The sequence below is a fragment of the Calliphora vicina genome, chromosome 1 (assembly GCF_958450345.1).
Source record: "Calliphora vicina chromosome 1, idCalVici1.1, whole genome shotgun sequence".
Lineage (NCBI taxonomy): Eukaryota > Metazoa > Arthropoda > Insecta > Diptera > Calliphoridae > Calliphora > Calliphora vicina.
The window spans coordinates 66,376,321-66,399,999 of record NC_088780.1 but is presented as its reverse complement, the minus strand read 5'-3'; the positions used below and the strand labels follow the sequence as shown (position 1 = coordinate 66,399,999).

Below are 23,679 nucleotides of genomic sequence, written 5' to 3'. Positions count from 1 at the left end.
AATAAAATTGTATACCCTAAGAACAATTAATTTGGATAAATTATTTAATATTTTCTAAAATTTTTCCAATAACTCCACTTAAAATGTATGAAATAATAATTGGTAGAAATCTTTTTGAATTAGTTGTTTCCTCTTTTGTATCATTGAGGTTTCTTGTGAACAAACTTTTCACAAAAATGGTAAATTTATTCAAATATTGTACAAATTTCTCTTTAATATTTCAAATTGCGAAAATCTTAATTTAGCTTCCATATGTAAATATTGTTTAATGTGAATAAAAAAAAATACTCCCATTAATAAAAAAATTAATCTTCCCTTTGAATAAAATTGTATACCCTAATGTAGACTAATTAAATGAAAATAAACCCTCCTATTAAAACTGTATTAAAAACCTCTAAACAATAGTACAACAAAACTAATGAAATAAAAAAAACAAAATCAATTCCACACAATACAACACACAAAGCATTTTTCTACATTACTCAAATTACCTGAAGCAAGAAAACAAAAATTAACAAATTGTCGCTGCATTTTTCTCTGCCAAAAATTCCTCGTCATCAAATTTTCGCTGCCTTTTTCTCTGCCAACAATTCCTCGCCATCAAATTGTCGCTGCCTTAATTTCAGAAAATGCTCTTCAATATGCCTCATCAAATTTTCAATATTCCTCTTCTCGGGCAGTTTAGAGGAAAAAAATTCCTCTAAATTCCTCAGAAACGCTATATTTATACTACGTTCTTACAATCAAAAATTTTATGTGGGCCAACACAATAAAAAACATTTTAACTGTCGTTCTGGGCCATCAGAAGCATATAAATCCACTTTTCGTTTTGGATCGCTGCTAGATCTATTGCCACTTGAACTACTTATTTGCACATTTCTTACCAAATTTTGCAACACGCTGGAGCCAGGTAGTATAATCCAAAATAGTCGGCAACTGAGGTAAAGTTGAAGAAAACTGGACCCAATCCAAACGTTTGCTCATTGGAAGCTTCTGGACTAACTCCTCCATGAGTGTTGGATTCGACAAATGTTGATAACCATTGGCAGATTCCAAAAATGCTGCTAAATTTCTGACCTTAATGGAATATGGCACCAATTTAACGATCGCATTTTCTGTTATGGGCTGAATTTCCCTCATCTGTTGCAATTGGCATCGAATAAGTAACTCTGGGCGACCATATTGTAACTTTAATTGCTCTATAACTGTTGGCACATTATTTGGGTGGATGAGCAACGACTTCACACACTCTCTGGCTTCACCTTTCAAAGCCTTCTGCAATCTCAAACAATTTTCAAAATTATTGTATTGTTACGTTTTAACCTTTTCAAAACGCTGGTTTATTTCCTTTAAATAAACCGGATACTTTTGATTGCAAATAAAAGCCGTTTAGTAGTTTAAAAATTGTAACAACTCTTTATTTATTCAAAATGTACAACAACAACAGAATGAAATAGCCACTCAATGTTTTCTTATACACGTTTATAAATTCTCAGAATTACAGACACAATTTATAATGTACACGAATTTACTTGAAAAAAACACAACACACTTTAAGGCACTTAGATGATGTTTCTTCGAAAAGCGTCTCTGATCAACTCACTCACGACTGCAACCTCTGCCACTATTTATAACACTGCATTACCATCTAGAAAGCTCTTTAACTGTCAAAGTTCGAATATACTAGATCATACGCCATCTGTGGTGTACTTTCTACAATGTAAAAATGGAGTATTTTTGGTTTTGTTGTTACTGCTTTTGTTGCAGTTGAACTAGTTTAGTTTTTTGTTTATATATTGCAAGAGAACAATTAAATGTTTTGTTAAATATACTAGAACTGGAGAACAAATAGTTTTTTAATATGTAAATAAAATGTTTTAAATGTAAAAACAAGTTGTACACTTTCTTTAGACGCTGACTGTATATGTTTAGGACAGCGAATTTAACAAGTCCCAAATAAATGAACCACAAATTTTAAATTAATGATGAATATACTTGAGCAACCGTTTATTTCTAAAAAGAGAACTTGTTACAAAAAATAACTTATAAATAAATTAAGCGACTTACCGCAGTCTTTATCCCCAACAAACTAAATTTTAATTCTAAAGCCAGTTATTACTGAGCCTACAAATTTCTTTTTGTTTATGTACTTTTACAACAGTTCGTTTCCAAATAAATAAACTGAACGAAAATACTGCAGTATAATTTAGGGACAAAAAGTGCGATTAGTTCGTAAACAAATATGAACAAAAGGGAATACAAAACAATATAAAAAATCCTAACGGACAAATGAACCAAACAACAATGATCATACAATTGGTAAATAAGACAATTTAAGTAAACATTAAGGTAGCTCACAAACAATAAATATAAACAAACCAAAATAATTAAAAATTTAAAAAAAATAAAAATCATAATAAATTTAAATAAATAAATGTATGAGCCATTGGCGATACAATTATAACAGTTAGTTCATACAAAATAGATTAAAAGAGAAACATAAATTAGGGTGTAATACTTTCAACAATCAACAATCTTTATTGTCAAGGTCTATTCTAAATATAATTTATTTAAATTACTATATTGCGAATTATAATATGGGAGGCAAATTCTAATATATTTTCTTTGTAAGTTAGACGAAATTTGGTACTTTTTATCTTCTAACGGTACCTTTTTGGAAAATTAATAACTGAAAAAGTGGAATTATTGCGTTATTATGGACGTCCTTATATATTCGTGATTGAGTGAGAATCTAAATTTCTGTAATAATGAAAATAGAATAATCACCCTTATTCTACTTGGCGTCGTCGACATCGTCGCCAATATTGAGTCAAAAAATGGTATGTGTTTCTCCGAAATCGATAACAATTGATAACTTCTGACAGAATTTTATACTTTTATAAGTCGGGTTAAAGTACAAATCGCTGTCAAAAGTTACCAATTGTTATTGATATCGGCGTAACATATACCATTTTTTGAATATTTTTTGAATATAATTTTAAGCTCAAATGTTTTAGAATGAAGTGAGAACAATCTTCGTCCATTTAATGGAATGAATAATTGAGAAAGCACAAAGGGTACCTTTTAATTTTTCATGGTGTTTTTTTCTGTCATAAAGGACCTTCAAATATGGTATTTGACACATCCTGAATGAGTGAGAATGCAAAATGATGACTCTGTGAAACGTTATTTCTTATAATGAGTCTTCTTGAATATTGTAAATTAATGACTTAGATACATAAAATAAAGTAGAAATTTGCGTCATATTTTGTTTACTCTAAAAAAAATTAATGAAATTAATAAAGCTAGAAAAATAAACGGTTATGATAAACCTTTACATATATATGATAAACCTTTACAATATGAATCTGAATAAAGTATGAACGAACAAAAGTGAAATTAATTTAACGAAGCTTGAAACATAAAATCATGCTACTTGATTATTTTCAAAGTCGTGCTTTAGCAAAACTAACTTAAAATGTTGTCAATTGCAGTTTTTTGCTATATTTTGTTGTATACTAAAAATTCCGCTAACGAAGTACCGGGTAAAATGCTAGTATATTAATATTTTAGAGTATTTTAGAGGGCAAAGGTGCATTATATGGAAAAGAAGATCGGCTATATGCATAAAAAACCTTATTGTAGATTTAAAACACAATTTTGTTAACGAATACTTTAGCTTTAAAAATCAGTTATAAAAGTATTGTATTCATAAACGTTTGTTAAAGGCACAATAACTAATGTACTGATTTTTATCTAAGCTGGCAATGCTTCTCCTTTATTTCCCCTTTTTTGTTGTTAGTGTTGCTTTCAATTAGGATAAAATATTCGTTAATTTTCTTTTATTCATTAACTGTTTTTAGTAATAATATATTTTTGAAGATAACAACTAATTTTTAGATAAATAAATGTATATCTGATTCTATTAAATTCATATTAAGTTAAAATGTTTATATATTTTATTTCAATTATTATTAAAAGTATTCGAATGACGAATATTCTGTGATAAAATAAACAGCACTGTTTTATAATTTGTTTTATTAATTTATTTTTATTGACATTTTGTTAAATTTTAGCAAAATTTAAAGAATTTCTATGTGGAAACATATAGTTTTAATTCCGGAGTGGGTATATTAGATTGTGTGGACCTTGTTCCACAATGTTTACACATTTTATTACTATATGGCGTTGCAGGTTAAATGTAAATGACAAAAATGCCAATCAAACTAACTTGTGAACCTCATGTTGTTCACTGCCGGAGGAATATCAAACAAAATCATATACAGTAGTTTTGACTTACCTGCCTTTCACTTAAGAGCATTTTGCATATAAGTGCACAAATCTTGTATTTTGTATATTTATTTATCAAACTCCATACAAATTCGTTAATTTAAGTGCATTGTTCATACCTGCACATTTAAGATACATAAGTGCATAATACTTTTGGAAGCTATAACTGGTTTTCATGAAAAAAATTTCATTTAGCTGCTTAATAAAATTAAATCAAAACAAAATAAGAAAAATACGATTTTAAATAAAAAATTGTGTTGTAAACTTCTTAATAATTTTAAAAGTAGCTAAAATACCAAATTTGTCGTTATTTTTAAAGGGAAACATCACAAAACTTCATATAAATTATTTGCCGTTTGCTGCTTTTTTGGGCAGTAAACTTAAATGCACTTACCAGCATCAATGAGCAGGTAAGTTAACTGATGTTAACTGCACTTTTTACTTACCTGCACAAAATATCGTGCAAAGTTTGTTGTGCAGGTAAGTCAAAATTATTGTACTATTAAAATGGAACTTATTCGCCAGCGGAGTGGAAATTGTGTATAGCAATTGCAATAGTATCGTCTATTATTCCAAATTTATCATTAATATCTTCTTTTTTAAGATAAAAAGTAAAAATAATTCCTTAAAGTAGGTTTATAGTAGGGACGAACCTACTTTAAAATTTGTACATTTAAAAATTGTTTATCAAAGGTATTTTAAGCTATCAATCGTTTATGAATACAACTTTATGAACATTTTCCTATAATTGGTTTATAAACCTTTTTTAAATTTGTATGCATATGGCTGTATATTTTTAATTTATTTATTTATTCATTAATTTAAATACATAAAAGCTAAAATTAAAAAATTATACAATATATATTAATATTTAATTTTTTTTAAATAGGATTGTAGGCGTCAGACTGGCGGACAGAAAATAATATTTGATAGCGGTAATTGCATATACATACAAATAAAGTTTTTAAATAAAACATATTAATATATTTTGTTTCTTTTAATAGTCTACAGCAAACGAAATGTTCATCATATATGGGAAGGATGGAGTTTTGTTGTACTTGGAGTGTTAATACTATTGGGTTATGGTTGTCAGTATAATTTGCATGACAACTTACCAAAAGCTCTTGGAAACTCAGACCTTTTATACAATCCACATTCATTTATTGCTGAAAGAGCATGGAAAGATTTAAAAATTTTAACAAACTTTGGACCACGTGCGGTTGGTACTTACAGCAATGAAGTGTTAGCGGTCGATTTTCTGAAGCGAGAAATATCATATATCAAGCAATTAGCACATACAAATCAACGGATTGAATTAGATGTACAGGTAAAACATTTGTTTTGAAATCTTTAGTGAAACATTTCACCAATACAAGAGCGGGATGCAAAACATCTAGTCCAAAATACAATATTCGAATGTCTTTCATGATACGTATGGTTTTTGGGATTGTCAGAAAGTTTGTAGGGTAAAATACGGTGTTCTTTTTATAAAAAAGTTGCGGATTCGTAATTCGGCCAAATTTCGTCAAACTCGAATACATATTCGTTCTGCCTCGAATACTTTTGTTTATTGAAAAGAAAACATTTACAAATTTTAGTACCTGAATTAAAAATTTTCGTGATAGGTCCTAATTTAACATTTGATTCATTCAAATTCGTTATTGAATTAAATTGTTCGCGATTCGTGTGTTACAAATTATAATTTTCAATTGGTACATTTTTTTCTCAATCCACCCACCCTTTTTAATGTAGCAACTATCCTGTCAAATTCTTAACTCAGTTGTCAAAAGTGGTGAGAATGTATTATTAAAAAAACTACGTGAAAGTTTTTTATGTTTGAGAATCATTTGTATGGAAAATAAAAATTTGTTCGAATTTTGAATGGTGCCGCCTGGAGTATTGTGACATTACATCTAAAAGTTAAGTGCTGAAAGTTTGAGTCAAATCGGACAACTATTTCGGTACGCTTAGCGATGTCAATGGGCAGATATACATATGCAAATTATACTATTTATATGAGATTAACCCTAAAATTCGAAAAAAATCAACCTTATCATAAATTATTACTTTTGCAATAGAATCGAATATATAATTGGTTAAAAAATATTAATGTTATTAAAAATTCCACAGACCATTAACGGAATAACTTTCATATAGACATAAATCACATGACCTAATTTTATGGCGATCGGTCCATAATTGGTCATAGCTTCCATAGAAGGCCCTCTTCCGAAAATCATTCACGAAAATAAATGATTGAAATTTTAAAAGAAAAATTATTTTGCTCATTTACTTAGTGTAGGGTAGGGTCGGGCTTGACCGACCATACTTTCTTACTTGTTTTGTATTGCATTTTATTTTTAAGGATGTTCGAAACAACCAAGTATGTATTATAAAAGTACGGTGTAATTGTGCGTGACAAATGTAACATGTGCGTGACGATGTTAAAAGTTAAAAATATTAATATAAATATATTTTTTCCAGATAACATAATTATTTATATAATCTAGGATAGCTAAAAAAATATGAAAATTCTATCTGAAGTAATTTCGCAGAAATTTTTGAGTGAAACTGACATTTAATTTTAAAGTGATAAATTTTGTAGCGCGTGCTTACGATACATTTTGTTTTATACTAACGAAACTAGAAAACCTATTAATAAATCGGTTGGAAAGTGTATAAAATTTAATAATAAAAATGACAAATCTGCATTAAAAAAAAATATTTTCTTAACAAAATCAGTTGCAATTATTCGCAAGCTGTAAGAGTGCGTGACATGGAATTCATGATATATGTAATTATAACAAGCTATTTTACACTGATATGGCATTATTTCCATATGGCCTTATTGCCTATGGCATTATTTCACGGCGCACAGTGTGGAAAATTTAAAAATAGAGGCCTAAACTCTATAACTTTTGACACAGGCGGAATTTTTTAATGCGGTTTTTTTGTTTGATAAGTGACTTTTTTACCCATCTTTTGGTATATTAATTTTTATATTAGGTTGTGGAGGAATGTAGAATTAACCTTGGTGCAAATTTCATCCAGATCGGAAGACATCGGTATAGATGATATAACTATGGTAATTGTTTTTTCTTTCGTATTTTGGCTGGGGAAAATGAATATGAATTGAAATAATTTTTTTTTTAAATTTTAGATATTTATTCAGGAAATAAATCTTTATAATATATGGCAATTGGCCTAGGCTTTTTTATATTACTGTGAAAATATATCCAATTACTGCCAAAATATACCAATAAAATTAGTTTTTCCTGAAAATCGAAAAATTTAAATCCCAGGTACGGAAAAACTACATAATTATTTCATATTTTTATTCCCTATTATAATCTCAATAAATCCCAATGTGATGATCAAAAAATTCTAAAATTTTTGTTAAACAAATAAAAATTTTAAAATGGGATATATCTGCAAATAGGTTAACGGTATCCTACAAAGACTCATGCACAATTAAATAGGATATATTTTAAGTAAAAATTAGCCTTTTATATTGAAATTTTTGATAACATTAAAACTATTTAATCAATTTTTGTCTTTTATATCTCATTAGAATGACAATTACGTACACATTTCGATTATTTTGCATTCAAATGCAAAAGTAATTATTTAGTAACAAAATGTTTACAAAAACTGAAAAAGTTGAATTTTTTCCAATTTTAGTTTATGGGTGTTCAATTTGACCCAAAGGAGATATGTATAAGGGCTAATCTCCAAAAGATTTGTTTTGCTGTGCTTTTCATTAAAATAAATAAATCTACATATTTCTGTAAAATAATGCAGAAAGGTTAACGAGTTTCACAAATTTATTTCATATTGTTACGAATTTACAATAGCGATTTGCATTTAACGGTCTGTAACGACTGCCTGCAACATTCATCATATTTAAAATCAAGTCCATCAGTAGAAGCTTCTACTAATAAACAATGTTGATAGCATGCAGTTGATTAGTATTGTTTAAAGGTATGGCAACACTGAATGTTTAAGCTGCGAACATTAACATCGAAAGCTCTAGAATTCGAATATACTAGTTGTCCGTTAAGATGTTTATCAGATACGCTGTTCGAATAAACATCAACTGTATTACCAGTGTGTAATATATTCGTGTGTATGTGTATAAAACACAACTGTTATTGTTGAACATTTTAAACAGTAGAGTTTAAAAGTTGTTAGAAATTTTAAACTACTAAACTGCTTTTATTTGCAATCAAAAGTATCCGGTTTATTTAAAGGAAATAAACCACGTTTTTAAAAGGTAAAAACGTAACAATTGGTGTCAAAAGTGAGATTGCAAAATAATAAGCACGAAGTTTGAGGAGCTAAAAGTGGAACAATTCAAGAGAGAATTGCATAAGTTGTAGTTACCTACATCTGGTAAAAAAGGCTGATAGATCTTAGGAAACTTCTAAAGCTGCAGACGAGAAACTTCAAGAACTTCGAGTGGTTATAAACAGCAGAGTAGATAACCTTGAAATGCAAGTAACCAAATTTGACAAAAAGGTGTCCGAATTAGAGTGCGGCCTAGAAAAACAATCCCAAGATGTTGATAACAAATTTCTCAATCTGGAAATGAAAATTAATAATCTTCAATGCCTAGATGGACCGGTACAAATTATTTCAGAGGCATCTAATAGAATAAAGGCTCGAAGTTTTGATGGCAGCACACCATTTAATGTTTTCAAGTTCCAGTTTGATACGGTTGCCAAGAAAAACTTATGGAGCAGTGATGAAAAAGCTATATAGTTGATTTTGGATTTGAGAGGAAACACAGCAATAGTTCTAGAAAGCGTACCAGTAAGTAACAGAAATAGTTATGATGACATAATGGATGATCTACAACGTAAGTATGGTGGAGAACACATGAAGGAAATATATCGAATGGAATTGCGTGGTAGAGTGCAAAAACAAAATGAGACGCTACAAGACTATGCGGCGGAAATCGAACGTTTGATGCAGCTTATATATCCAGACGAAACCCATCCATTATTGGATCATTTCCAGATTGAGGAATTTGTGAATGGTCTTCGTGACCCTGATGTAAAACATGTCACCTTTAAACTAAAACGAGCTAGCGCTATGGGGTAAGGGCTAGCTCCTACATCTGAGGGCCCATATCCGTAATGCAGCAGAAAAATAGCAACCTTACTGCTTGTGGGTACATAAACGGTCAGAAGCCCGTTTTTACTATAGACACCAGGGCATCACAGTCTATCGTCACGCCCGATATAGTCGAGAAAACAATTTAACCATTATGTGGGGTAAGTCTGCGCACAGCTACTGGGGAGCAGGCCACTGTCTATGGTAAAGTAAATGAGAAATTAACCATTGCGAGCGTCAATCGTATAACATCAAAAGCCCTCGTTATGCCCTGCAACAACAGAATAATTCTTGTAAGAGTGCTTAACCTGTTCAGCTATGAAAAAGTCGTTAAGCCAAATTCCGAAATAGGTCAATGCGCTTCAGCAGAGGCAGTAGTCAATTGCGAGAAAAGCCCAGATAAGTATACCAAAGAACACGAGCTACTAGCGGAATATGTGGGAAATGGGTAGAAGGATTAGCTCCGCCCAATAGAAATAAGGCCAAACAGCTCCTCCGTCTTCGCCTTAAAAAGTCAAAGCCAAGGTAGAACGGCAATTGTAAAGCATCAAATGAATACTGGCGAAGCAGGCGCCCAGAAGTATTCCTTTAGCAAAACGAAGTTAGGTGATCTACTAGACGAGATCTACAAAAAACATATATTATCTCTTATAGTTTACGAGTTATTCGTATTTGAAAAGTAAAATTTTATTTTATTTACCCTCCTTGGTCTGGTTTTTTGCTAATAACGGATCCAATTCTTCCCGATTTTCTTGAAATATAATTTTTTGAATTAAAAAGACATGTATTAATAACAGTAAGAAAGAATTGTTTAAAAACCTCTACTGAGTCAAAAGTTATCGTTTTTTTGACCTTTTTTTCGAAAAAAGTACTTACATTAATTTTAAATTATATAGAAAACTAGCTGTCCCGACAAACGTTGTTCTGCCATAGCTCACACAAAGTTTGAAGACTCCCAATATAATAGTACTGTAGATATGCAATAATAAATTTTTACTTTGTATGGGAGGTGCCGTGCCCATTGTACCTATATAGGTCAATTGTGAATCTAAACCATCCAGGGACCCACTCAAACACGCACAACAAATTTCATCGAAATAGGCCCAGCCGTTAAGGAAGAGTTCAGTTACTAACACACGTACAGAAGAATTATATATATAAAGATAAGAAAAAGATAAATAGTGTATTTATATTTTTCTGAAAGATAACACTTCGGGAAATATAAAAGCAAAATAATATCAAAATTCGTATTATTGCGTGGTCCAGAGCCTTCCGAAGTAGACCTATTTTTATTTCCCGGACATCGCGTAACAGCAGAAGGATTATCAACAGACAAAGATAAAGGACTGGCCACGTCCGAGAAATATTCACGAATTGCATAATTTTCTTGGCCTTTGTACATACTACAGACGATTTGTGCCAAATTTCGGTAATGTAGCCTTACATGAGCTGACCAAGAAGTCGCAATCATTCCAATGGAGTGAAGCACAAGAAATAGCATTCCAGAAGCACAAGGATCTATTTCGTTTGTGGTAGATAGCGATGCGAACGGATACGGAATAGGCGGTGGCACTGAAAGAGTCATTGGATACTACAACTGAACGCTTTCGAAACCTGAGAGAAACTACTGCGTAACGCGACGAGAACTGTTGGCAGTATTAAAGTGTGTGAAGCATTTCCACAAGTATCTGTATAGTCAACACTTCCAACTGAGAACCGATCATTCTGCCCTAAGGTGGCTGCTGCAATTTAAACAACATGAAAGACAACTGGCTCGTTGGAATGAGCGGCTTCAGAGCTATGACTTTAGCATCGAGAAACGGATGGGTTTGAAACACGGAAATGCGGACGCGCTCTCAAGACGGCCTTGCAAGCATTTCGCAAAAGTAGAGGAAAAGGAATGTGTTATCGAGTTCGACTGTAGCGCAGAGAAATTACCCCATACTATCGAAAATAATATCGACAAAAGAAGAAGGAAGAAGGTCAGCCCGCCTCTAAAATAAATGAAGCAATGAAAGAGCTCCATGACCGTCCCAGTGGTGGTAATCTTGGTATGACAAAAAGTCTAGAAAAGTTAAAACTGCGTTTTTATTGCTAATTGCCCACAATGCATAGCAGCGAAGGACCCAGTAAGAAGAAGTCGTGCACAACATCAGCAGTATAACTCAGGTGCACCTTTCCCTGTCTACACGTAAGCTGCAGTTATCACCAACGAAGTCATCGGCAACACTCTTCACCACCTGGACGAAGGAGGTAAAACTCAACTTAGTATTCATGGTCAACGGCGTACAAATTCCGACAGTGAACCACCCGAAAATCTTGGGCGTTACTTACTTCCGAACACCACCTTCACGAGGAAACCAAGGTTCTACAGGTTCTACTAAACTGATTTTTTTTGCTATCAAAAGTATCCGGTTTATTTAAAGGAAATAAACCAGGGTTTACAATTGCTACTATATTAGCCGTCAATTGCAGTAAATATACATTTTTATCAATCTGCATACTAAAAATATAGTTACTATTATAATTTTGTATAACTCTGCTAATATAAATTGCTGTTACTATTCATATATTACTATACAAATTGCAAAGTTAGTTTGCAATTTCTAGTAGCAGATACAACCAGTTGTCAACTCGTTATTGTAGCACAACAACCAAAATATATGTTCGTGCTATAGCAGCATACACACTTTTTTGCCGAACTAATATTGCGCGTCAGCATTCGTTTTTGTTTTGTTGTGCTATCAATTTTCTCTGGCAGCAATTTACATTTCTTTGGTTGCTTTGCTATGGTTGCATTGATATTTCTTGTTTTTTGGCTATTTGGATGCTGCTAGTTATTTTATTGTCAAGTATGTAATACGAAATAACGATTATTCATTAGTGTAAATATTTTTGAATCTAACTGAGATATTGACTTGCATTTTTTTTGTAAGACCAAAAATTAAAATATCTAAACAAGAAAAAAAATGTTCGGAATAAATGTGGATCAAATTGTTCCTAATATGTATTTGCAATCCTATTAAAATTTTGATAAAAATTTTAGTTTTAGAAACTCAATAAATATGTAATCTGTAATAAAATCTTTATTTATTAGCAAAACTCAATGAAATTTTCAACGTTTTTTAAATTTGTCATTCCAAATTACAAAGTGTAAAAAAACTTTTCAAAAGGTTAAAAGGAATCCCACAATTCCTAAAAATTTAAGCGAAAATCCCGAAAATGGTATTTTTTACAATTTTAACCATATGGTCTACATTTCCTTCGGGGCTGGGAAAATACTTTGGGGATAAATAGGGAACAAATCAAGGTTTCTAAAGCTGCTTTCCGTTTTTTGATCCCAACTTTGGGATTTTAGAACATGTGGCCCAAAGTTGAAATTTTTATCAAAAAATAGGTCAAATTCCGAAGGACGAAAGGGCAACATGTTCAAAAAATAGGACATGTTTTTTATATCAAAATGTTCTCTGTAAAGCTACCTTACAGAAAAACATAAAATTGTTATATGTTCTTAAAGAAAGTTTTTTTTTAATAAAAAAGATTTAAGTCACCTTTTCATCCAAAAAACAGCAAAAATCTACTATTTTTTGAATTCTTAAATTGAAAATCGTTTATTTTTGGATCTATAATCGATATTACTCTGAAATATTTTGTATATTACTGATAATTTAGTTGTCTAACTAACAAAAAAAAATCGAGCCCGTTCGGTACAAAAGTACGACCTATATTTTTAAAAAAGCGGACCAAGGTATGGCAAAATTTTAAAATTTCAAATGCCTATAACTCGAAAAGTATAAGAGATAAATAGCACACACAAGCATATTTTTTCAAGACATAGGCGAGCGCTTTCTAAACATATAAAACTCTTTGAAATCGAATGGGAAACAAAAAAATGGCACGTGTTTAAAAATTTTGCATGACGAAGGTACCCTATTCTGAGCCCCCATAGCGCCGCCCCTGAGGCATTTGTAGGTCCCATTTCAATAATTTAAACTCGAATACTCCTTGGCTATGCCCGCGTCAAATTTTATCCTGATCAGATCAGCCGTTTAGAAATGCCAGATATATTTCAAAAAAATTTTGATTCTGCCCAACTGTACATTGGGTGTGTTTACTGATATGTTGTTATGCACTTATCAAGAACAGCAACTGATAGCATCAATTGCAGAAATGTCAATTGTGCTATAGCACAACTACAGAAGTGTGTATTTTTGCTAGAAAAGTTTGCCAGCACAACAAAATAAAACGAATGGAGTGCAATATTAGCACGACAGAAAAACTGTGTGTGGTACTAAAGCACGAACATATATTTTGGTGGATATGCAATGGATTGTGTTTGCTACTAAAAATTGCAGACTAGCATTGCAATTTTAATAGTAATACGAACGAACAGTATGAATATTTATATTAGCTGATTGTGATGAAATGAGATAATTTCATATTTATTGCATAGTCAAATGTAAGAAATATGTTGCTAGAGCTGAATATCGAAACCCTGAAATAAACCACGTTTTAAAAAGGTAAAACCGAAACAATAAATAGTAAAATTTGTATATGTCTGACCTTTGACCTCGATGCGCGACCCGAAATCGTTGTCCGATTTGGCTCAAATTTTCAGACTTAACTTTTATACCTAGTGTCACAATATTCATATCAGTACACTTTAAAATCTAAAAAAAGCTGTCACCCTAATGGTACATGGTATGGTATGATATTCAGGCAGCCGTCCAAAACCTTCGTCTCGAACAGCTCACTTGGGTCCAAAATCGTTCCCTTTGTGATACCTGAAGAAGAAAACAAAACAGAAATGAAAAAAGAAATAGAAGTTGAAGAAAAGGGGTTAAGATTGAGTTATAGTGAAATTTGCAAGAGTAGAATATAGATATACATAAATGAGAGAGGAGAGGGGTTAAGAATTCAGGTAACGCAGACCATCATGGGATAGTTGCTGGGTCCCTAAGAGGTACAATTTGCATATCTTGTCTTATCAACCTGATGAAGGCATCTATGCACCTTAGTTCTTTCGCAGATAACCCGGAGAGGGTATTAAAAGCCTGGCACGTATATCACCTAGTTCCGCGCAATTACAAAAGTGGTCTCTTCCTCATTCTGATAACTTCTGCAGAAGTCGTGGTAAGGTAACCCAAGTCTTGTGGCGTGAGTACCGAAAGTGCAATGCCCGGTGATCATCGCCACCATATTGCTAAGTCGTATACGTCGTAGTCGAAGTAGATACGACGTGCGTTTACAGTCCAACGCAGGCCATATCATCCTCGTAATGGCACAGGTGGATTCATTACCCCACCTTGTTTGGGCAAGTTCGTAATATGCGTCATGTATGCGTTTTTTGCAAGTTGACAACGGGATTCCACAAATGAATTCTATTTCGCCATCCGACATCAAGGCTCCTATTCCAGCCAAATAATCAGCAATACAATTGCCCTCATTGTCCCTATGTCCAGTACCCATGTGAATACAACTGTTGAGTGTCTCACCATCTCATTTAAGGATGTCCGGGATTCCTGGACCATATTCGATGTATAAACACCTACCAGGGATTTAGTTGCGGATTTACTGTCAGTATATATACGGATATCTCTACCAGATACACTGTAATATCTGTGCCAGTTTGCCGCTCTTCTAAATGCCTAAAGAATGCTGCATCCATTTGGGAGTCTAAAGGATATTCTTATTCTGAATTCAGGAATGTATACACCCCAGCCCACTCTATCTATATAGATGGATAGCCTCATTTCGATTACCATCAGCAGGCTCCATACTGGATGGGATTGGGGGTGCAGTAATCAATATGATCAGGAATATTTTGTATACTTCCTATTATGCAGGCATGTCCATAGGATATAAAATTCCATGCATTGCATGCGTTGAGCCTAAAGGCCGTGTTCAGTGCCAATTTCCTGGCCATTAGATCTACTGGAATCCATCGCCATAGTTCGCAATGCCCCTGTTATCAGGATTGCCATTCGTCTTAATACCCTTTCAAAGAGTATGCGATTGGAGGCCCTATCCATAAAATAATATAGGTTTAGTAACCGTATCGACTAGCCAATTCATGTTCCAGGGTCTAATACCCCATCTCGTGCCTATGGCCATTTTGCAGACATACATAGCCGTCATGGCCTTAGCTGCTCTTGCCTCTAAGTTGAAATTCCAGGATAATTTCCTGTCAAGTATGATACCCAGGTACTTTGCATTATCCGAGAGCGACAATTCGGTTCCGCTCAGTCGGGGTAGTGTAAATTTCGGGATCTTAGTCCGTAATGAGAAAAGTACAAGTTTAGTCTTGCTGGGATTTACACTCAAACCACAATCGATACTTCATCGATTTAATATTTCGAGTGCCGTCTCCAGTCTTTGTGATATAGTGCCGAGATGAATCCCTGAAACTGCCACTGCTACATCATCCACGTAGCCAACATTCTTATAGTTTTGGGAAACTAATTTTCTGAGCAGACAATTTAAGGCCAGGTTCTACAGAAGTGGAGATAGGACAACCCCCTGGGAAATGCCTCTTTTTGGCAGATATATAGATTGTAGTCGTTCCAACTTTAAAACGAATGATTCTGTAATTAATAAGGTACCTAATGAACCTAACTACGGATTGTTCAAGTCCTAGTGAATCTAGGGCTGATATTATGGTTGCAGATTTCACATTGTTGAATTTTTTATTTCATTTTAAGGTGGTGAGTGGTACATATTGGACCGGTTTTAAACCATATGGAATGACGACTATGTATCGTAATGTTCAGAATGTTGTAGTAAAATTACATGGAGAATATAAATCGAACGAGCGACACCAAAATGGTAATTCAAATGATAAAGCTTTGCTACTAAATTGCCATTTTGATACGGTACCTGGTAGTCCCGGAGCAAGTGACGATGCTGCTAGTTGTGTTGTAATGATGGAAATACTAAGAGTTTTATCACGCAGCGAAAAACGTCTAAAACATTCAATAGTTTTTTTATTTAATGGGGCAGAAGAGACTGGTCTTCAGGCATCTCATGGTTTCATAACAAAGCACAAATGGGCATCGGAAATTAAAGGTATGAGTGATTACATTTTTTATTTAATGATAATATTTATATACATATTTATTATTCTTATTATTTAAGCTTTTATTAATCTGGAGTCTGTGGGATCTGGAGGAAAAGAACTTCTTTTTCAAAACAATAGAAATAATTCATGGCTCATACAGGTAATAACGAATTTGGTATTGCTGCACAAATGCATCAAATGCCTGCACAAATGCATTTGAACGCACAATCAAAACTGTCAAGAATTTTGAAATACTTTACTGAAGTGTAGTTGCGAAATCAAACACTGCAAGTATACTTGCAGTGTTTGATTTCGCAACAGTATACTGTCCAGAAATATTTTAGGTGTGTGTGTGCATGTGAAGACGCACAAAAAACAACTTCCTTATGTGTATTTATATACATGAAGGAAATGTCTATCATATTGGACAAGGACTACCAGCGATGTTTTACAGCATGTATGAGGCAAATCTTTTTATTTTCTTGCAACTTTACGTAAGCCTGTATTTTTTTGCTGTTTTTCATTTGATTTATTGAAAAGTTTACAGCACTTACGTACATGATTGATGGCGTCATACATATATTTCTACGTTAAGTTCATACTCAGAAATTTCGATTAATCGACACAAATTAACCGTTTTTTTTTTTTTATTTGAAAATCGGCAATTTTAAATTATTCGAACAGTTAACCGACCAAACTTAATCGGTTAATCAATTGAATACCCTACTCAGGACCATATCGTCCCCTCAATAAAACAATAGTGTATAAGCATATACACAATCTACATAACTGATTCTATATGTGGTCAAAATTGGGTGAAATTCCACTTCCACAAATGGGTCAAAAGATCAATTGAAATATTACTTTTGTTCTAGATGTCTACTAACAAAAAAATTTCAAACTCAATTATTTCGAAATGGGAAACAAATTATACACTATTGTTTTATTAAGGGAACGATATAAGCTTAATTTTATATATCTTATCATATTATTGTAGAAAATTCAAATAGTACCGTTAGAATAAAGAAAAAGAACCATGAAGTATCACCTTAAATTTTCACTCACTTAGGACTATATGAGCTGTATTTCATTTTTCTATGTCCATTATTAGAAAAAATTCTAAAAGTACCATTAGAATATTGAAAAAGTGTGCAATCGCATTCAGCATTATATAAGCATTATTTCATATTTCTAAGTTCATTGGTGAAGAAGTTACTTAAAGTACCTTTCGAATAACGAAAAAGTACCATCAATTCTCCTCCTAGCAATCTAACTCATTTAGGAACATACATATATGTATGCTTAATTTCATGTTTTGGTTGGAAATCCAAAAATGTACTTTATGTAATAACACTCTGCTAAACAAAATAGTTTTGAATCAAATAATTTATGTTTTGTGTTTTACATATTTGAAATATTGCAATAGAATCTTTTACTCTGTTATATTAAAACAAACAACAACGTATTGGTTTTAATTCCCAAGAGGTTATAGGCCCAGCAACCTTTATAATTGATAAATCAACAACGGCCTCACAACCTTGTTGAAGAATCCTAGTTAAATTGGAGAAATTTAAGAGTCCCTGAAGATGGCAGTAAACAGTTTCAAGAGCGATTCGCTTGGATGTGATAATTTCGAAACATGAAAGATACAGATACAGGCATTATTAATCAAGAACAATTCATGGAAATATGTAACCGGAGACTATCAAAAGCCACAATAGCTAACTTCAAAGGTAACAGAATGGGAAACTGGTGACGCTAATGCGAAAGCTGATTTAATACTGTCGATATCTCTATCACAAATAAAACATTGTGAAACTGCCGAAGACATCTGGGATAAACTCCACAGCATCTATGATTCCCGTGGACCTGGTGAATGTATGAAATAATACATTGACAAAATTTTCGAAATAGTCGATATGGACATCAACAGAAACGTTAATGTCCCCCAAAATCCTTATCATACAATTAATTGAAGAGCTAAAGTTTTGCAACTGATCATAACGACGTTTGTGGTTCTATGCGTAATAACTCATTAGGAGGAAGTATATATTTTGTTAACTTTATAGACGATAACAGTCGTTGTTGTGAGGTGTACTTCATCAAGACAAAGACCGAAGTTTTGGAGAAATTTATCGAATTCAAGAATATGGTGGAAAATCAGAAAGAAAATGCTATAAAAATTCTCAGAACTGATAATGGAGGCTTTTGAAGAATCAAGGTATAAATCACGAGTTCACAGTCGCTAGGTGCATGATCAAGTCAAAGTTGTCCCCAGGATTTTGTGCTGAAGCCATACAGACAGCCAATTATATTCATAACAGTTCCAATTCTCGTAGTATTGATGGAGAGACTCCATTCAATATGTATTCAGTAGAATACCAAATGTTAAATATTTTAGAACATTTGGAACTGTGGCTTATTTTCTAGACAAGAAACATGGTAAAGGTAAATTTAATCCTAAACCTTAAAAATGTGTATTTCTAGGATAATCAGTACAATATAAAGCATGTAGCTTGTGGATTCCTGGACAAAGAAAATTGATTGAAAGTAGAGATGTGAAATTTAATGAACATTTTGAAAACGTATCCGATTATACCGATTTTATTGTTGACGAAATCTGGAAGATTAATGATGATAATCGAAATGAACAAAATGAAAACCTCTAAATGAATCTACCAAATAGAATGAATTTGACGTAGTATAAATAGCCGGAATTGCTCTAATAAACGATCCACCAAATGGAATGGAATGAAGCTATGGACGTTGAGTGAGATGCTTTGATGGAGAATAAAACGGGGATAGATGTCGATAGACCTGAAGAAAAGAAAATTCTGAAATCGAATGGATTTTAAGAACAAAAGAAGCTCCAGTCTGGGCCACTTCTGCTAAATGCCATCTTAAAAAACTTCAAATAGCCCAAAACAAACTTCTCAAGATGTTATATAACCTTCCTTGGCACTATTCTACGCAACGACTCCACGCATTGTCTGGCATTGAACTCGTTCAAGATAAAATAAATAGATTAACACTAAATTTCAACAGAAGATGTCAATACTCTCAATATTTACACATAAATGAACTCTAGTCATAATCCTATACTCAATATACTCTAGTATAACATTTTATCCTAAAACCACTGTTTCATAAAGGTTTTTGTAAATTTTTTTTCCTTCCTATTGTATATTAAATAATTACTAAAAGCTCACAAAATTCAGATTTAACTACTAAGCAGAAAAGAAACAAAGTTTCTAAACTCTTTAATATATATAAGACAAATGTAAACATTATTAATATATTAAAAGAAATAAAATAAAATAAATAAAAAATAAGAACAAAAGAAAAGCGAGGTTAGAATCTAAAGGTTGTAGGATCACAGTTAAATCTGAAAGTTTCTCAACTAGACTATGTCAGCACTGTACAATCTGGTAGACAGTGGTATAAGAAATTACACGAACACCTAAGTGTTGATTTAGAACCAATAGAATTTGATCATTGTGTTTATAAGTGTAAATGTGATGAACAATCATTAATAATTGTCGCAGTATATGTCTGTGGAATGTTTATGTTATTTAGTGTGATGGGTGGACAGACACCCCTTCTGAGAGTAAATGTGATGTGTTTGCTCTTGAGTTCATTTACTCGTTTTCTCCAGTTATTCAACCATATCTCCACGAGTCTTAGATAATTGGCTAATTCCGTAGAAGCTACCTGCGGATCTGCAAGGGAGCTAAGTATTGCCGTATCATCAGCGAATGTTGATATGGTAAGTCTATCACACACAGGCAAATCAGAAGTATATATCAAATAAAGTGTTGGTCCGAGAACACTTCCCTGTGGAACACCATCCTTAATTTTATAATTTCCTGTTACATAATCGCAATATTTCACTCTAAAAACTCGTTCTGATATGACTCCAGCAATTTTGTGAATTAACCCAGGTCGATATCCAAAAAGATAGCACAGCAGTATTTTTTTATTTTCAAAAGATTTTCTCGTTCCATGTTGTTCACGAAAACCATATTAATGAATTGGGATAATATTTTGGTTATTTAAATATGGCATAATTTTACATTGCAATATTTTCTCAAATAACTTTGATATGGAGGGCAGTAGACTTATAGGTCTGTATGAAGACGGCATTGTTAAATCTTTTCCACTCCTAGTCTAATGATCGCAGAAAACAATACAGATAGCACGATTATAGCTATATTCGGTAAGTTTTTAATCATGGATGGCGTAATTTTGTCATATCCTGGAGATTTGTTTGTATTTATGTTATTTTTGATAACTTTTCGAACGTCCTCGGGACTTACTCTGATATGATCATACGCTCTCTCATGAACAGGAGGATTTTCCAGTACAAAATCATATTTATGTTATTTTTGATAACTTTTCGAACGTCCTCGGGACTTACTCTGATATGATCATACGCTCTCTCATGAACAGGAGGATTTTCCAGTACAAAATCATTGTTGGGTGGATTTGGCTTAAATACATTACGTATGTAGGTGCTCTGCAAAAATTAATGCTTTGTCCTTAACATTTCTTGCCCAATTACCATTTTCTCAACGGAGTTTTTCCCTCTACCGGTGGTTTGATGTAACATCAAACCACCAAAGAGAAAAGTTCGTATGTTTAGTATTCGTCAAACTCTCAATGTATCTTCTGTTTATGCGATCCTCCTCTAAACAAAGGGCTCTCCTCAGTAGCGATGGACAGCCTCTGCTACGCAGCAGGTGATCTATTTTGTTGCCACTCTGTTCTAAGCTTTCTCTTTTCGAGAAGTAATCGTTCAATATCTGAATTGGAAATACGCATTTTTGGCTTTGTAGGGATCTCGATCCTTGAATGAATCACAGCCGAAGTAACTAATGACGTGAAGTCATTGACGCTGTATATTTGGATTTGTTTGGATATGGCTAGTGATGAACTTCCTGTATTTAAGCCAATTTGTTTTGTAAAACGGAATATTTGCAGGAGATTTTTTTCCATAATAGGACTATTACAGGTGAATGGTCGGAAGATAAATCAAAAGATATTTCCGTAGATATTGAATTTTGATCTACATTTCTGGATATGGCAAAGTCTATAAGGTCAGGAATCTTCCTAGGATCAGTGGGCCAGTATGTTGGTTGGCCGGGGGATATGACATCCAGGCGATTATTACTGTCAACTAGGGCTTTGTAAAGCTGTCTTGCTCTAGGGTTAATTAACAGCGAACCTCAGTATGTGTGTTTCGCATTGTAATCACCACATGCCAATAAACGATCTCCTAGAGTTTTAAAGAATTCTACAAACTTGTCCTTAGTCATCGGAAATCGTGGGGGACAATATATTGAACTCACTGTCAAATCTCCAAATAAACAATCCAGTCAAATGGAAGTTGCTTGCATATATTCTTTTGAGAATTCATCTAGGGCATAATGTTTTAAATTGCTTTTAATCAAAATACCAGTACCACCATGAGCTTTTCCGTCGGGATGATTTGTGTTATGGAATGAAAATCCTGGAATATTAAAGTTGTATCTATTTATAAGGTGAGTCTCAGAAATTAACATCACATCGATGTCTTTACTTATTATGAAATTATAAACCTCATATTTATGTTGGTTCAAACCGTTAGCATTCCAAAAACAAACTTTCAAGAAACTCATTTTTTTGGAAAGGAGGATTTGAAGCATTTGGTTCTGCGCTCTCAAAAGCTCTTGTATTGTGTTTTACATGGTTGACATTATGTTAGTCATGTTTTGATTAAGAGAGGTAATATTTTGTGTAAGCGCTTGTAGCAGGTTTTCTATCCCTCCCATATTTTGGTGTACATTAGGCTGCTTATTTTCCGACTTCAAAACACCAGCGTAAGAGATGGTTCCAGATTTAGCCGTATTTAATTATGGGAAGTTTGCATTCATTGACGTAGAGTTTTTATTTTCATTATTATGGGCTTCTGAATTTACTGGTTTAGGAAAATCGATGTCAACCGCCGATGGTACAAAAAAGTCATCTCTCTTTAGTTGTCGCCTCTCTCACAATATTTTTAATAATTCTTTGTAAACTGGGCAACCCCGATAATTCGCCGTATGGTCGCCACCACAGTTTCCACATTTCATTTTGAGACCCTTTTGAATAATATCACATTGTGATGAAGAATGCAAGTCTCCGCATGCAACACATACAAAGGTACAATAATTTCTCGTATGTCCAAACTCATGACAGTTACCACACTGGACAGGTCGGTTTCGCGTGAGAGGTTCCTCTATAGTTTTTCTACGATTCAGTAAATAACGAAGGGAGTATATTGGGTGAGTTTCATTCCCCTTTAGTTTTTTATCATCTGGATCTAACTCTACTCTAAACATTGGTTGAGGAGTTTTGTCCAGGGCCTACTTGATATCGTTAGGTTCTATACTGGACTCTATACCCTCTATGACCACTATTAGGCCCTTGCTACTTTTAAGCTGATAGAAATTTTTCTTGCCATCGTTTAAGTATTGAGAGATTTTTCTATAATCATCCTCAGTGTATATGACTATTTTCGTTTCATGCACACCACCTTTTCTTATTGGGACGATGTGGAAATTATTTTTTCCAACAAGATCAATTAGTATCCTTACCAAATTATTGGAACTAGGTTCTCCAAGGAAAATTGGTGGTGGCTTTAATGGTTTCCGATTAGGATTACCATTATTAACCGACTGAATATTATCATCTTTTTTTTGTGGACTTAAAATTCTTTTATTAATACTTATGTATCTAAGCATTCCTGTTAATACTGCTGGTTTTGTTGTGGTTGCATTTTTTACATCTTTTGGAATGGCACCCTTCGATGCACTACTTACTACTGTTTTTTATATTGGATTTTTTTATAATTCTCCTTTGTGCTATTCTATACAATCATTTTTCGGTGATATTGATTGCATATTATTTACATCATTTACTTGAAGAGCGGGGGAACAAGACCGAGCTCTCTCAATAAGTTTGGCAGTTAAATAATGTTTGTTGTAATTGCGATCAGTTATATTTTTTTGATCACTCTCCCCACTGAGAAATGTGTATGCATTTCTACCGTTTAAACTGAGCCTAGCAGTCTCATCATGAGAACTTATATGCTCTTTTACCCAAATCAAAACAAAAGAAACACAAACACACTTTCGTAATAATTAAGGCTATTATTGAAAAAGAAAAATTAAAATTTCTTTCTTTCTTTTTCCTTTAAG

General features: G+C 33.0%; 1 protein-coding gene across 2 annotated transcripts in view; it reads left to right on the top strand.

The window, feature by feature from the left end:
• LOC135963175 (endoplasmic reticulum metallopeptidase 1-like) overlaps positions 1 to 23,679 on the top strand; it is a 421,657-nt gene that overhangs the window by 19,396 nt on the left and 378,582 nt on the right. For both annotated transcript variants that reach the window (XM_065514948.1, XM_065514947.1), the window contains exons 2-5: positions 5,180 to 5,225; positions 5,295 to 5,617; positions 16,107 to 16,470; positions 16,540 to 16,622. In XM_065514948.1, coding sequence (XP_065371020.1) covers positions 5,180 to 5,225; positions 5,295 to 5,617; positions 16,107 to 16,470; positions 16,540 to 16,622 — 816 coding nt within the window. The remainder of the gene's footprint in view (positions 1 to 5,179; positions 5,226 to 5,294; positions 5,618 to 16,106; positions 16,471 to 16,539; positions 16,623 to 23,679) is intronic.